Below are 12,256 nucleotides of genomic sequence, written 5' to 3' on the forward strand. Positions count from 1 at the left end.
TCTTTGACACAAAACAACACAGTGGACACTACTGTATGCGCATGGCACATACTATTTGCACTTTAAAATACCTTAAAATTACATTCTAATGTCACATATACACAGCACTTCAATCTGGTTTGGGGGTTAAAAAGCCCATATGTCACACGGCATGTCCTGTGCATGTCATTATATGTTGGTCAAGCCCTGACCCCATGACCCCTGACCCCACCTCAGATCCTACAGTTGAAGTGGTGAGCGACATGGAGGACCTTCGGGTGGTTGAAAACCAACCAGCTGAGTTCATCTGCCAGTACTCAAGGCCAGTCAAAGCTCAGTGGAAGAAAGACGGGCAGCCGTTGCAGCCTGATGGCCAAAGGGTGGTAGTGGAGCAGGACTGGAATGTGGCTCGCTTGTTCATTAGCCGTGTGTTCGCTGAGGACAGGGGCACATACTCCTGTGAGGCAGAGGGCACTTGTGTGGTTGCTTCACTTCATGTGGAAGGTGAGCCTCCCTCCACATGAAAAGAGCACCAGTATTTAGGGAGTCTCCTCTACTCCCTCATAATTAACAATTCTGTGCCCAAATGTGGTTCTTGGGTTTGATCTGACTTCCGTAACATCTTCTAGTTTAAATTTTTTTCTGATTTGGCTTTCTTTCTCTCTTAATTTTTCAATTTCTAGCCAAACCCATCACAATTATCCAAGGCTTAGAAAATATGGAAACATTTGATGGAGGTGAAGCACTGTTTGAGTGTGCACTCAGTCGTCCTGAGACTAAAGAATGTCAGTGGCTTCTGGATGGAAAACCAGTGAAGGAGTCTCCTAATGCTGAGGTTGTGTCATTTGAGAGTGGACTTCGTCATCTGCTCTTACTGAAAGAACTGCATGTTACTGACAGTTGCACAGTGACCTTCAAAGCTGGCACTGCTTCATCATCTGCTCAACTCTCTGTCAAAGGTGAGTCATTCTAGTTAGTCATCAGGACATCATGATTTCTGTCTTGTATTGAAAACATTATCCAGGCTCAGTCTGACATTCTCCATTTTCAAGCTACAGTATGTAAAATACCTCATTAAATTATCTAACAAGCTTCAGATTTGACTTCGCCACCTGTCATATCATCATATCAACATCATATCCCCTTTATAAGCTTTGCTGTTTAATGCTACATGTATTTCATTAGTGTGAAATAATATGAATAGACATCACTGAAGCTAAAATCCTTTACCCTGGCTTTACTTTATATGACTCAAATGTTCAATTGTAATGATACTGAAATCAAAACAGGTTGTGGCTACATTTTTTTGGATTGAGAGACCCCTATGATGATAGAGGATGATGATGATGGTATACCTCAGGTTTAATATTCTAAATTTAAATTGCATGTGTCTTTGTGAATTTCTCTCTTAAGGTTGGCAATTGGACATTGTAAAGGGTCTCGAGGACAAGGTTGCTGCAATAGGAGAGAAGGTTGAGTTTTGTGTGGAGCTGACTGAACCTGTCCCTAAGTCAGAAGTAGTTTGGTATGCTAATGGAGTTGAGCTGAAGCCCAGCGACCTCTGGGCTATGAGGGCTGAGGGCAATTCATATCACCTGGTCATGAGAAAGGCGCCTCTTCTACCCCAGCAGGAAATTACATTTGCAGCAAGAGATGCTCTCTCTTTGGCAAAACTCACCATAATCAGTAAGTTACTGAAGTGAGAAAGTCAACGCTGATAGGCTTGTTTCAGTAGTTCTAACTGCTGCTTTTCTTATCTTTGTTACAGCTGTACCTGATCCTCCTGAAGACCCAGAGGTCCTCAGTAAAACTACACAGTCTGTTACACTGTCCTGGTTCACTCCTCTGCATGATGGAGGAAGCCCCATTCTAGGCTACAGGGTGGAGATGCGGTTGGTCGACAGCGCCCTCTGGCTCCCATGTCATTCAGAACCTGTATCTAACACAGAGTTTGTGGCTGAAAATCTTATGCCAGGTGGAGGATACCGGTTTAGAGTGGCTGCCACCAATAGAGCTGGGACTGGAGAGCCCGTTGAGCTACCTCAGACTGTGCAGCTTGGTAAGTGTATGAGCAGTTTAGTTCTTTAATAGCCCAATTTTTATTAGGTCTGTGGTCTGAATTGAAGATATTGCACCTCCATGTGTATTTACTTTTAACACTGTTTGGCCTTGTAGGACATGATTGTGGTATTAATTAACCTTTTGCCCAACATAAAACAGTTTTAAACCACCGTATAATATTGTTTTTTTTATTTACAGATGCACCTACGCAGCCACCAACTGGCCCAGGTATTATTAAACTGTGTAACATCTCAGTTTTTGTTTTTGTTTTACAAGTTCTAGCTTAGTTTTACACATCCTGTATATATACAGTATGTAGTATATAAAGTACATGGTATGTATAGTAAGTACTGTGTAGAAACTGTCACTAACTTTAACACATTAGAGAAATACCAAACTCCTTTGTTGTAGGTGCAGAGACAAAACAGGTTGAGACTGAGGTATTAGGGCAGCCCAGTCTGCCTCCAGAAGCTGCTGAAGAAGGTGATGTCCATGAGCTTTGGGAGCAATTGGCCAAAAAACGTCGCATGAGCCGAGAGCCCACTCTGGACTCCATCTCTGAACAACCTGAGGAGGATGGTAAAGGAAAATCAGGAAAGAAAGATGTAACAGCAACAGAGACAGTGGAGGTGAAATCAGCAGAGAAACCACTGCAAACCAGCTCCGAGGATGAGGCTGTTCCAGGGGGTCCATCACTTGTGTCGTACCTCAAAAAGAGCAGCAAGACTTCTGTTACAGCCACTAATGACGCAGAGGCTCTGACTGCTGACAAATTCTTTGCACATTTCCAGATGACAGAGCAGAAAACAGTGCAGCAGACCGAAATAAAAACAACAATCATAACTGAAACAACAGATAAAAAACAGGCATCTACAGAGGAGACTAACGTCATGGAGATCAGTAAAGAGGATGAGCCTGAACTTAGAGAAGCTGCCATTAAGATTCAAGCAGCATTCAAGGGCTACAAAGCCCGCAAGGACATGCGTCCTGTCTTCAAAGAGGCTTTCAAAGACCAAACTAAAGAACCAAATGGCACTATACATCTGGAATGTGTGGCAGAGGGTAAACCTGATAAGGTGCAGTGGTTGAAGGATGGAGAACCACTCACTGATGGCAAGCACCACCATATTGATATTTACAATGATGGTACCTGCTCACTAGTCATCACTGCTGTCACCACAAAGGATACTGGAGTTTACACTTGTGAAGTCACCAACAAGTTTGGTGTTACTTCTCACAGTGGTAAGGTGACCGTGGGAACTGTGAGAGAATCATCTGGGCGACGACCACTGACTGTGGGCTATAGTGCAGACAGTGAGCCTGAGAGCTCCTCGGGCAGTGAGATGGACGAGTCACTGAGGCAAGCAAGCAGACGATTGCGCCGCTTGTTACGCACGCGTCTCCCTCCAGATGTGGAGGAGGAACAATTTGTTAGTGCAGATGAAGGAGACCTGCGTGCCCCAGATCCTCATTCTTATCGTGAGGATGAAAACTACATCTACATTCGCTTTGATTCACGATCAGAGGCTGAGGTTGCCTCAAAGAGGTTCCAGCAGATGTTTACCATTCATGGGGTTCCCGTTGAGACCACTATCCTGGAGGCAGGGCCTCCAAAAGTAGAGCTGAGAATTAGAAAGATGGGCTACTCACAAGATGGCACACAGACCCCTACACAGGACAGACAGCCTTCTGCGTTGATGACTGGAGCTCCTGGTGAGGAACACATGAGCGTGGCTGTTCACTTTTTGTGATAATTATGATGTGAAGATCAACTGGATCGAGTGTGGTGTAATATGGGATATGAAGAAAAATCCTTCAAAAATAAATCTTTATTGGATTTATCAAAACATTATGGAGTAATACAAGAAATTATCTTTATCATCTGTTGTATGTTTCTGTTGGAATAACATTGCAGAACTTAAACATATACATATGCTTTTATCTGTTTTTTTAGGTACTCTATGTCTCTGAACAAAGTTGTCAGAGTAAATTATAAGTAAATGGTCATTCAAACCTCTTTTTTACTGACTCTTTGCTCTTGCTGTCCAGCTGCGCCAGTCTTCCTGACACAGCTACAAAGCCAGGATGTTCCAGATGGGTATCCTGTGAGCTTTGACTGTGTTGTGATTGGCAAACCCCCTCCCACTGTTCGCTGGTATAAGGATGGAAAATTGCTGGAGGAGAATGATCATTACATGATCAATGAAGACCAAGAAGGCTGCCACCAATTAATCATCACTGCTGTGCTGCCCTCAGACATGGGTGTCTATCGTTGCACAGCTGAGAACAGCAGTGGCATCACAGCTACCAAGGCAGAACTCAGAGTCGACAGTGAGTGAACATACATTATGTTACATGCACATGTGACCCATTTTTAGATTCTGATTTTACTGACAAATGCCCAGTATAATGCAAGACAACAATCCTTTCTATCAGTGTCTTGCAGCTCAGATTACGACACTGCTGCAGACGCCACTGAGACATCATCTTATATCAGTGCCAAAGGCTACGCATCTAGGTGAGTTTAACACGAACAGTTTCTCACTGCATTTTAAAAGATGTTTTGTTAATAGTGGATTAGAGAGGTTGACTGTTTTTTACACCTTGATCAGGGAAACTGAAACCTTTGAGTCTGTTGCTGAAGATGACCAGCTGCCTCAAGTTGTGGAGGACCTTCATGATGTTCATGTCAGTCCAGGTTCACCGATCGCTAAGATGCAGCTCAAAGTAAAGGGTGGGTTAATCAGTCATTACCAATGATTAATTAATATATATACTAAACAAGAAAAGCACTCGGAGAGCGTGGACCTCTGCCAAGATAGATCTGTCCCCCCACCCCCACCACAGATCACCACAAAAATTTTATCATTTCTTACTTGTGCCAGTATCAACATTTCTTGAATATTTCATGAAAATCCGTCCATAACTTTTTGAGTTATCTTGCTAACAAACAAACAAACACGCACACACGCAAACACGCAAAGCAAAGTGATCACAGTACCTCCTGGCGGAGGTAACAATGGAATACAATTATACACAATTATTGAATTACATTTTTACATCTAATATTGGTCTTTCAGGATTCCCCAAGCCCAGAGTATACTGGTTTAAGGATGGCCTCCCTCTGCGTCCCTCAAAAAGGATTGTGTTGCTAGCAGAGAGAGATGTTCATGGTGTGGAAATCACAGATGTGAAGAAAGAGGATATGGGCGAGTACTCTGCTTACATCAGCAATGTGGCCGGTTCTGCTTACTCCTCTGCTCGACTGATGGTTCTAAGTATGTATACGTCCCTGAATAAGTGCCTGTGATGTACAGTATGATATAAAAAGTTATAGTTCAAATGTTCACTTATATAGTAACAGCTATATTTTGCAACAGGTCCAGGGGAGAGAATGCCACAAGATAAAAAAGGTATTAAGGATATTTTTTTAGAAACTTGGCTCAGACTCAGGCACATAAGTAGAAACAGTGATATATCATAAGCAACTGTACTCTTGTTTAATTATCATAGACTCCAAAGAGCCCCTGGTGCCACCTCGGTTCCTTGAGAGGTTCAGCAATAGGAAGGTGAAACAAGGAGCCAGCATCACTCTGTCTGTCAAAGTAGAAGGTTTGTTATCTTCACTACTTTATCATCCTAAACATCTGAGAAAACCCTGCAAGGCAATTTAACAGTTTAAGTTCCCAGGCTACCCAAAATGCGTGATTTATTAAAAATGTCTTATTGTTTCTCTTTTACTCTTTCAGGTTCTCCCATTCCTATGGTTTCTTGGCTCAAGGAGGAGTCCATGGAAGATGTACTTTGGATTAAGCCTGATACCAAGGGATACAAAATAGCAAGCTCTGGTCGCCAGCATAGCCTCATCCTGATGGATGTTGGCACCGAATACACTGGCACCTACACCTGCATCGCTACAAACAGGGCAGGACAGTCTATTTGCACTGCTCACCTTGAAGTGGACGACAGTAAGTGTAGCTTAACTCATAAAGACCCAAACAACCACTGGTGAACAAAACCACCTACTGATCTAAACTGTTTAATTACTGTTGATCCACTAATCCTATCAATACTTGTAAATTATTGGTGTAAAATGCAGTTTGTCATCTTTTCATGGTCATCAGACATGACCCTTTTGGACGTTCAGAGGCTCCGTAGTTACAATGGAAACACCATCATCTTCTACAACATTAATTCATCAGTGAAACCCATGGAGTTTGATAAATAACAGTGGATGGAGACACTTGGTTTATGTTCAGTTAATGATATATTTAACTGAAAAAGTCACTTTTTCTTCAGTTTTCTCTGTTTCTGATATAATTATCCTCAACTTTAATCTGAGCTTTAATGAACATCTACATGATCAGTAAATTAAATAGAGGAAAATATCTGATTTTCACTGAAAAGTTGCAAAATACATAAGATAATATTACAATAAATCAGTCACTTAAGAAAGGTTAAATGAAGTGAAAAATTCATTTGCGAACTGAAACAAAAATTACACTGGGTTTTTATGGGTCAATGTTTAAATTTGTCTAGGAAAAAAGTTAAAAACTCATGGAATTCTAGAATTAATAGGTTTTTAAAAAAAAAAAAAAACTCAGGGAAACAGTGCCTTGTAATCAGTTTGTCTAAAATCTGCACAGTTCAAGGTGTTTTTAACATATATGATCAAATGTCATCCCACTCTTTTCTTCCTTCAGCACCACAACCTAAGAAAGAGACCAAGCCCACTGAGTAAGTCTTTGTTACAGAATGAAGGTGACACAACACATAAAAAAAAGCATGTATGTACATAACAAAATAAAAACACTTGAATCTTTTCAGGGTTCTTGGGATTACTGTAAGTCCTCCAGAGGAAGAAGTTGGCAGAGAAAAGGGTAATATATGACCACTTGATTTTCTGTCACTTCATCACAATAATCAATAACTTTGTGTGTAATTACTTGTAATATTATCACAGAATTTGGGCTGACTTTTTTTCTCTTTTTTATTGAATCAAGAGGGTAAAATTCCCTACCTAGGTGAAGTAGGTACAGAAGAATTCCTCATGAAACTCACCTCCCAGATCACTGAAATGGTATCAGCAAAGATCACTCAAGGTAAGAGGATATTCAAGACTGATCTGTCTATGCAATGGCTTTGTCCAGTTGAATTAAACCTTAAATACAGAAAATTATTGAAGTGATATTGTAGAAATCAGGTTTTCTGTGAAATGTGAACAACTGATTCACATTTCAGTTAGTGGAATCACATTATTTAATCACAACATAGTAATGATTTTATGAAGATTTGACTATGATGACTACAGTTTCCCTGAAGTTTAGAGGGTTTGAAAATAGAATGTGTTTTTGTAGAAAGAAATCATTTTTAGTGGGTTATATTAATTAAGATGTTCAAATGTGAATATACAGCTCTGGAAAAAATTAAGAGACCACTGCCATTTCCTGTGAAATCAGCATGTCTGCATGCATGACAGCCATTCCATTCCTGTGTCTGTTGAATTCCAACACAAGTACACCTTATTCTACTGAATAAACACCTGATCCATGTCTTATTTAAGAAGAAGTATAAACACCACTACTGTGGCCATCACTATCTTCTTACAATAGGCAAAAACAGTGCTATTAGTACCGCAAAAGTAATTGTAATAAAAAAAAAAAAAAAAAAAAAAAATATTGAAAACTACTGGACATCTGCTCTGACAATGTTCCCAAACTTAGAGGACTGGTTTTTCTATCAAGACAGTGCTCCTGGCCTCAGCTAGGTCAATAAAGGTGTGGATAATGGACCACCAGATGAAGACCCTGTCATGGCCAGCCTAATCACCAGACCTGAACCCACTTTGAAAATGTTTGGAGGAAGATGGATGGTCACAAGCCATGGAACATTGCTGAGCTTTTTGAATTTCTATGTCAGGAGCTGCATCAAGTCATCCAGCAGCAATGGTGGAAAGCCAAGACACATGAAAGCTGTCATTGAAAATCAGGGTTATTCCACCAATTACTGATGTCTGAACTTTTCCCAAGTTACAACATTAGTATTGTGTTGTTTAGAAATGAATATGAACTTGTTTTCTTTGCGTTATTTGAGGTCTGAAAACATCTGCATTTTTGTTATTTTGACCATGTGTCGTGTTCTGCAAATGTATGCTCTAAATAACAATATTTGTTTTAGAAATTTGAAAGAAATGTTATCGGTAGTTCAGAGAAGCAAAAATGGTCATTTTACTCAAACACATACCTATAAATGGTAAAATCAGAGAAAGTGATAATTTTGCAGTGGTCTCTTATGTTTTTTCCAGAGCTATATATTAAAGGATATACTATATACTAAGAATATTCTATACATAACCTGCATGCGAGTGAAACAAATGAAATCCATTGGTGTCATTTAGTGTTAGTAAATAGTTATTCTCCACATTCATGCAACCATAACTTAGTAGATGATAGAGATAAACAGCCCTATGCCATAAATTACTAAAAGTAGACAAACTAGGTTACACAGAAGAGGATGTGTCTGAAATCTCCTGGTGTCTGTGGGTTGAAGAAGACTTTGCATGTTGCCTACAGCTTTGCTAAATTATTTACTGAAAAGTAATAATGCATAGGAGATATGAAAGGCTTTGCCAGTTTGTTTGCCAGTAGTGTTACATGCTGAAGCTATGTAAACAGTCAGTCAGAATGTTGCTTGTTTTTATCCATTAATTACAAAATAGGTTTGTGGCAAGTGAGTGAATTCAGTGTGAATATTCAGGAATTTGAAGTGGATGTTAAATATGAATGCTTTAACTATTCAGTTCTTAAACTCCAATTCACTCCCCACTCGATTTGTCACCAAACCTATTGAGATTGTATCCCATCATTGCTTTTCTAGAGCTTGTTTTCCAGCATGTATCACTTCATCCATACAGACATAATCCCTTCATCACTTTTACATCCATTACTTTATCAATCCAACCCATTAAATGCTCATCCAATCAATTTGTTATTCAGACAGCTTACAGAATCATGAAGTGCTCCAGTGGATGAAATCTTGGCCCAAAAATACCAGTATGTATCCCAAGTGCATCAGCCTCACAATGACTATACATTTTCCCCTAAGGATCATGACTTACTCAGATATTCATGTAGCATTTGGTGTCTCACATTTCCACACAGATAAAGGAAAAATCAGGGTAATTATATCCTCCCTGAGCAGAGCTGCTTTCACCAACGCTCCCTCATTGTTCATGTCAGCATTAGAGACATGTTCCTTTTCAAGCTGCCTTTGCTTCTATATATAATATGTCTTTATGCATCATCAGTGAATTTTGCCTGTCTTTTCCAAGTGGGTTTGCATTGACTAGGAAGTCTTTTCCAATGTCTAGTTGGAATACATGCTCACAGACAGACATGTATGTGTAAACCACAGATTAAAAGCTGTACTGTAGCTTTGTCTTGCATGTTGTCCCAGTACTAACTGTAGTGAAGCGTTAAGAATTCACTTATTCTTAGCGTAAAACTGAGCACTGTCTTCACGTCTCTAAAATATCTTTTATTTTTTAAGGTCCTTGTAAGAAGTATTACTAGTAGCTCTGATAATGAGCTGAAGTTACCAGGAAACACAAATCCAAACCTGAGGGACAGAGAACTATTACACCCTCTAAAAGTGTTTTTAAATCTGTTCATTTCTATATTAACCATTAAAAAGGCCCTTATTAACATTATTTCATCTGTGTTAATCATGCAGCATAGTCGGGTTTATTGTTAGGTCTTTTGAGGTATAGATATTGACTGCTTAAGAATGTTAATAAAAGCTTCAAAGGTAATTAAAGTTTTACAAACGCATTTATTGATTTAAACTAACTTGTGTATTTTGTCATCGTTAAGCATTTACTAAGCTTCTTCAGTTCCCTTTAATATAAATACAAACTTTCATTCATACATACACGCACACACACACACACACACACACACACACACACACACATACATACATATATTCATACATACTTATACTTATTATTATTCTTTATTCTTAATATTTCCTTTATTATGCGTAATTACCTGTTAACAACACTTATTACAAGGACCTTAATGTAAAGTGTTAATGAAGTAGTGATTTGCGTATGTTGAGCAAGATAACTAAGGAAATTATGAGAGTAGATACCATAACTGGAACTATTTTAGCACACTGGCCAAATGGAGTGGAGTGGATACTTACAGTCAGAGGTGGGTAATCCCGGGTTCATCAAATGTAAGTCCTGCCATGTATTGGTTCCAACCTGTTCATTGAACCGGACCATTTTAATGAGCACAACTCCTCATCCAGGTAGACGGGGTAATTAGTGGAATCACCTGTGTTAAGTGAACAGGTTGGAACCAATACATGGCAGGACTTTGACTTGATGAACCTGGGATTACCCACCTCTGCTTACAGTTACTACTACTGAAAATTTCAGTTCAAATTATGACTTTTTATCCACTGAAATGTACAGTATGATAACCTCCTTCATATGCTGCAACATCAAACTAGAATAGAATAGAATAGAATAGAATAGAATAGAATAGAATAGAATAGAATAGGTCTTTATTGTTACAATGAAAATCAGTTTAGCAGCTGTTTCTGTATATCCGCAGATTCTTATGACCTGTGTATCCTTTGCTCTGTGTTTCCGTAGCTTCTTTACGTGTACCTGGTGTTGACAGTGATGATGAAACCAAGACACCCTCTCCATCACCTCACCATGGACGCTCTCGTCCCCCCTCCCTCATCGCTGACTCTTCTTCTGAATCTGATGAAGGGGAGGCCAGGGGAGAGGTGAGAAATGGAAATGTCCAGTACATGTAAAAGAAAAATGTGAAGCTGTATTATACACAAGTTAAATATTATGGGAGTGACACCTGGTTTGCATTACAGATGTTTGACATCTATGTGGCAACAGCTGACTACAACCCTACCATCGCAAGCAAAGAATCCCTTTCCCTGAAAGAGGGACAGTATGTGGAGGTTTTGGATTCAGCCCATCCTCTCAAATGGCTGGTCAGGACCAAACCCACTAAAACCACACCATGCCGACAAGGCTGGGTCTCACCTGCCTACCTGGACAAGAAGCACAAAGTACATCTCAGTACTATAGTAACTGTTCCAAGATTATAAATATTCTTTTTTTTACCATCAGACATATTGTAATATCGTGATGCATTTGAGCATTTTTGCACTATATATTTCCAGCTCTCTGCTGATGTTGGTGACCTTCCAGAGACAAGTGCAGAGGAGGTATCTGAGGGAGAGTACAAGAGGAAATTATTGTAAGTAGAACATATCTACCCGTATACAAATAAAAAGCTGGGATTCAAAAAAGACTAATAAGAAATTGTTATTTTATATCTTTAGCCAAATGATCCAGGACCTGATAAATAGTGAATCTGAGTTCATCAACGAGGTCGACTTCTTTACATCCCATCATGTGAGGCATGCAGAGAGCCCTGATGTTCCACCTGAAGTCAGCAGCCAGAGGGGAACCATATTCAGGAACATTGATGATATCAAGGCCTTCCACAGCAAGTGAGCACATCCTCCAATCTCTATTGCATTCTAATAAGAAAGTCTAAGAATGTTATGAGTTTACATATGTCTTCTCCTTAGAGAATTATTTGCATTATGCTTCATTTAAGACTGAGATTTTTCTTCTCATCAGAGTATTACAGTTTTTACATTTCTGTTTGTAGGGCATTCCTTCCGAAGTTGAATGACTGTGAAACAGATGATGACATAGCCATGTGCTTCCTGAAGAACAAGGAGGGTTTTGAGAAGTACCTCCAGTATCTTGTGGGTCAGAGTCAGGCTGAATCTGTCGTGAGTGATAAGGCTGTCCACCACTTCTTCAAGGTAATGTAACTGTTTCTACATTTCTGTATTGTATTTAAGATTGACAGACTTTTTTCAAATTTGGCACAAGCGTAACATGAACTGAAGGATGAACTTAATGATCAAAAATCAAAATTCCTGTGATGTCACACAGCCTGTTTTTGGCTATAAATCAAGAATTTTGACGAAATTTCACCCAATAACATGACGTACTGGCATTTTACATGAAAAGGTTCAAAGATAAATTTCACCTGTTACTCCATAATATTTTGCGATAATGTTTATACTTTGCAAATTAGATCTGACCAATACTGGATCTTTGAAACAAATACTGTTAATAGGTCATACAAAGTTATAAGTTAGA

The 12,256-nt window shown here is 39.4% G+C and overlaps 1 protein-coding gene across 1 annotated transcript in view; it reads left to right on the top strand.

The window, feature by feature from the left end:
* obscnb (obscurin, cytoskeletal calmodulin and titin-interacting RhoGEF b) overlaps nt 1–12,256 on the top strand; it is a 63,253-nt gene that overhangs the window by 43,083 nt on the left and 7,914 nt on the right. Inside the window, exons 47-68 of the mRNA XM_030160231.1 lie at nt 217–483; nt 663–938; nt 1,393–1,665; nt 1,748–2,038; nt 2,239–2,268; nt 2,452–3,753; nt 4,090–4,371; nt 4,477–4,558; nt 4,653–4,774; nt 5,121–5,318; nt 5,421–5,453; nt 5,554–5,652; nt 5,790–6,008; nt 6,744–6,777; nt 6,868–6,920; nt 7,044–7,142; nt 9,036–9,092; nt 10,703–10,842; nt 10,942–11,142; nt 11,257–11,333; nt 11,419–11,589; nt 11,754–11,913. Coding sequence (XP_030016091.1) covers nt 217–483; nt 663–938; nt 1,393–1,665; nt 1,748–2,038; nt 2,239–2,268; nt 2,452–3,753; nt 4,090–4,371; nt 4,477–4,558; nt 4,653–4,774; nt 5,121–5,318; nt 5,421–5,453; nt 5,554–5,652; nt 5,790–6,008; nt 6,744–6,777; nt 6,868–6,920; nt 7,044–7,142; nt 9,036–9,092; nt 10,703–10,842; nt 10,942–11,142; nt 11,257–11,333; nt 11,419–11,589; nt 11,754–11,913 — 4,466 coding nt within the window. The remainder of the gene's footprint in view (nt 1–216; nt 484–662; nt 939–1,392; nt 1,666–1,747; nt 2,039–2,238; nt 2,269–2,451; nt 3,754–4,089; nt 4,372–4,476; nt 4,559–4,652; nt 4,775–5,120; nt 5,319–5,420; nt 5,454–5,553; nt 5,653–5,789; nt 6,009–6,743; nt 6,778–6,867; nt 6,921–7,043; nt 7,143–9,035; nt 9,093–10,702; nt 10,843–10,941; nt 11,143–11,256; nt 11,334–11,418; nt 11,590–11,753; nt 11,914–12,256) is intronic.

This window comes from Sphaeramia orbicularis, chromosome 17, assembly GCF_902148855.1.
Source record: "Sphaeramia orbicularis chromosome 17, fSphaOr1.1, whole genome shotgun sequence".
Classification (NCBI taxonomy): domain Eukaryota; kingdom Metazoa; phylum Chordata; class Actinopteri; order Kurtiformes; family Apogonidae; genus Sphaeramia; species Sphaeramia orbicularis.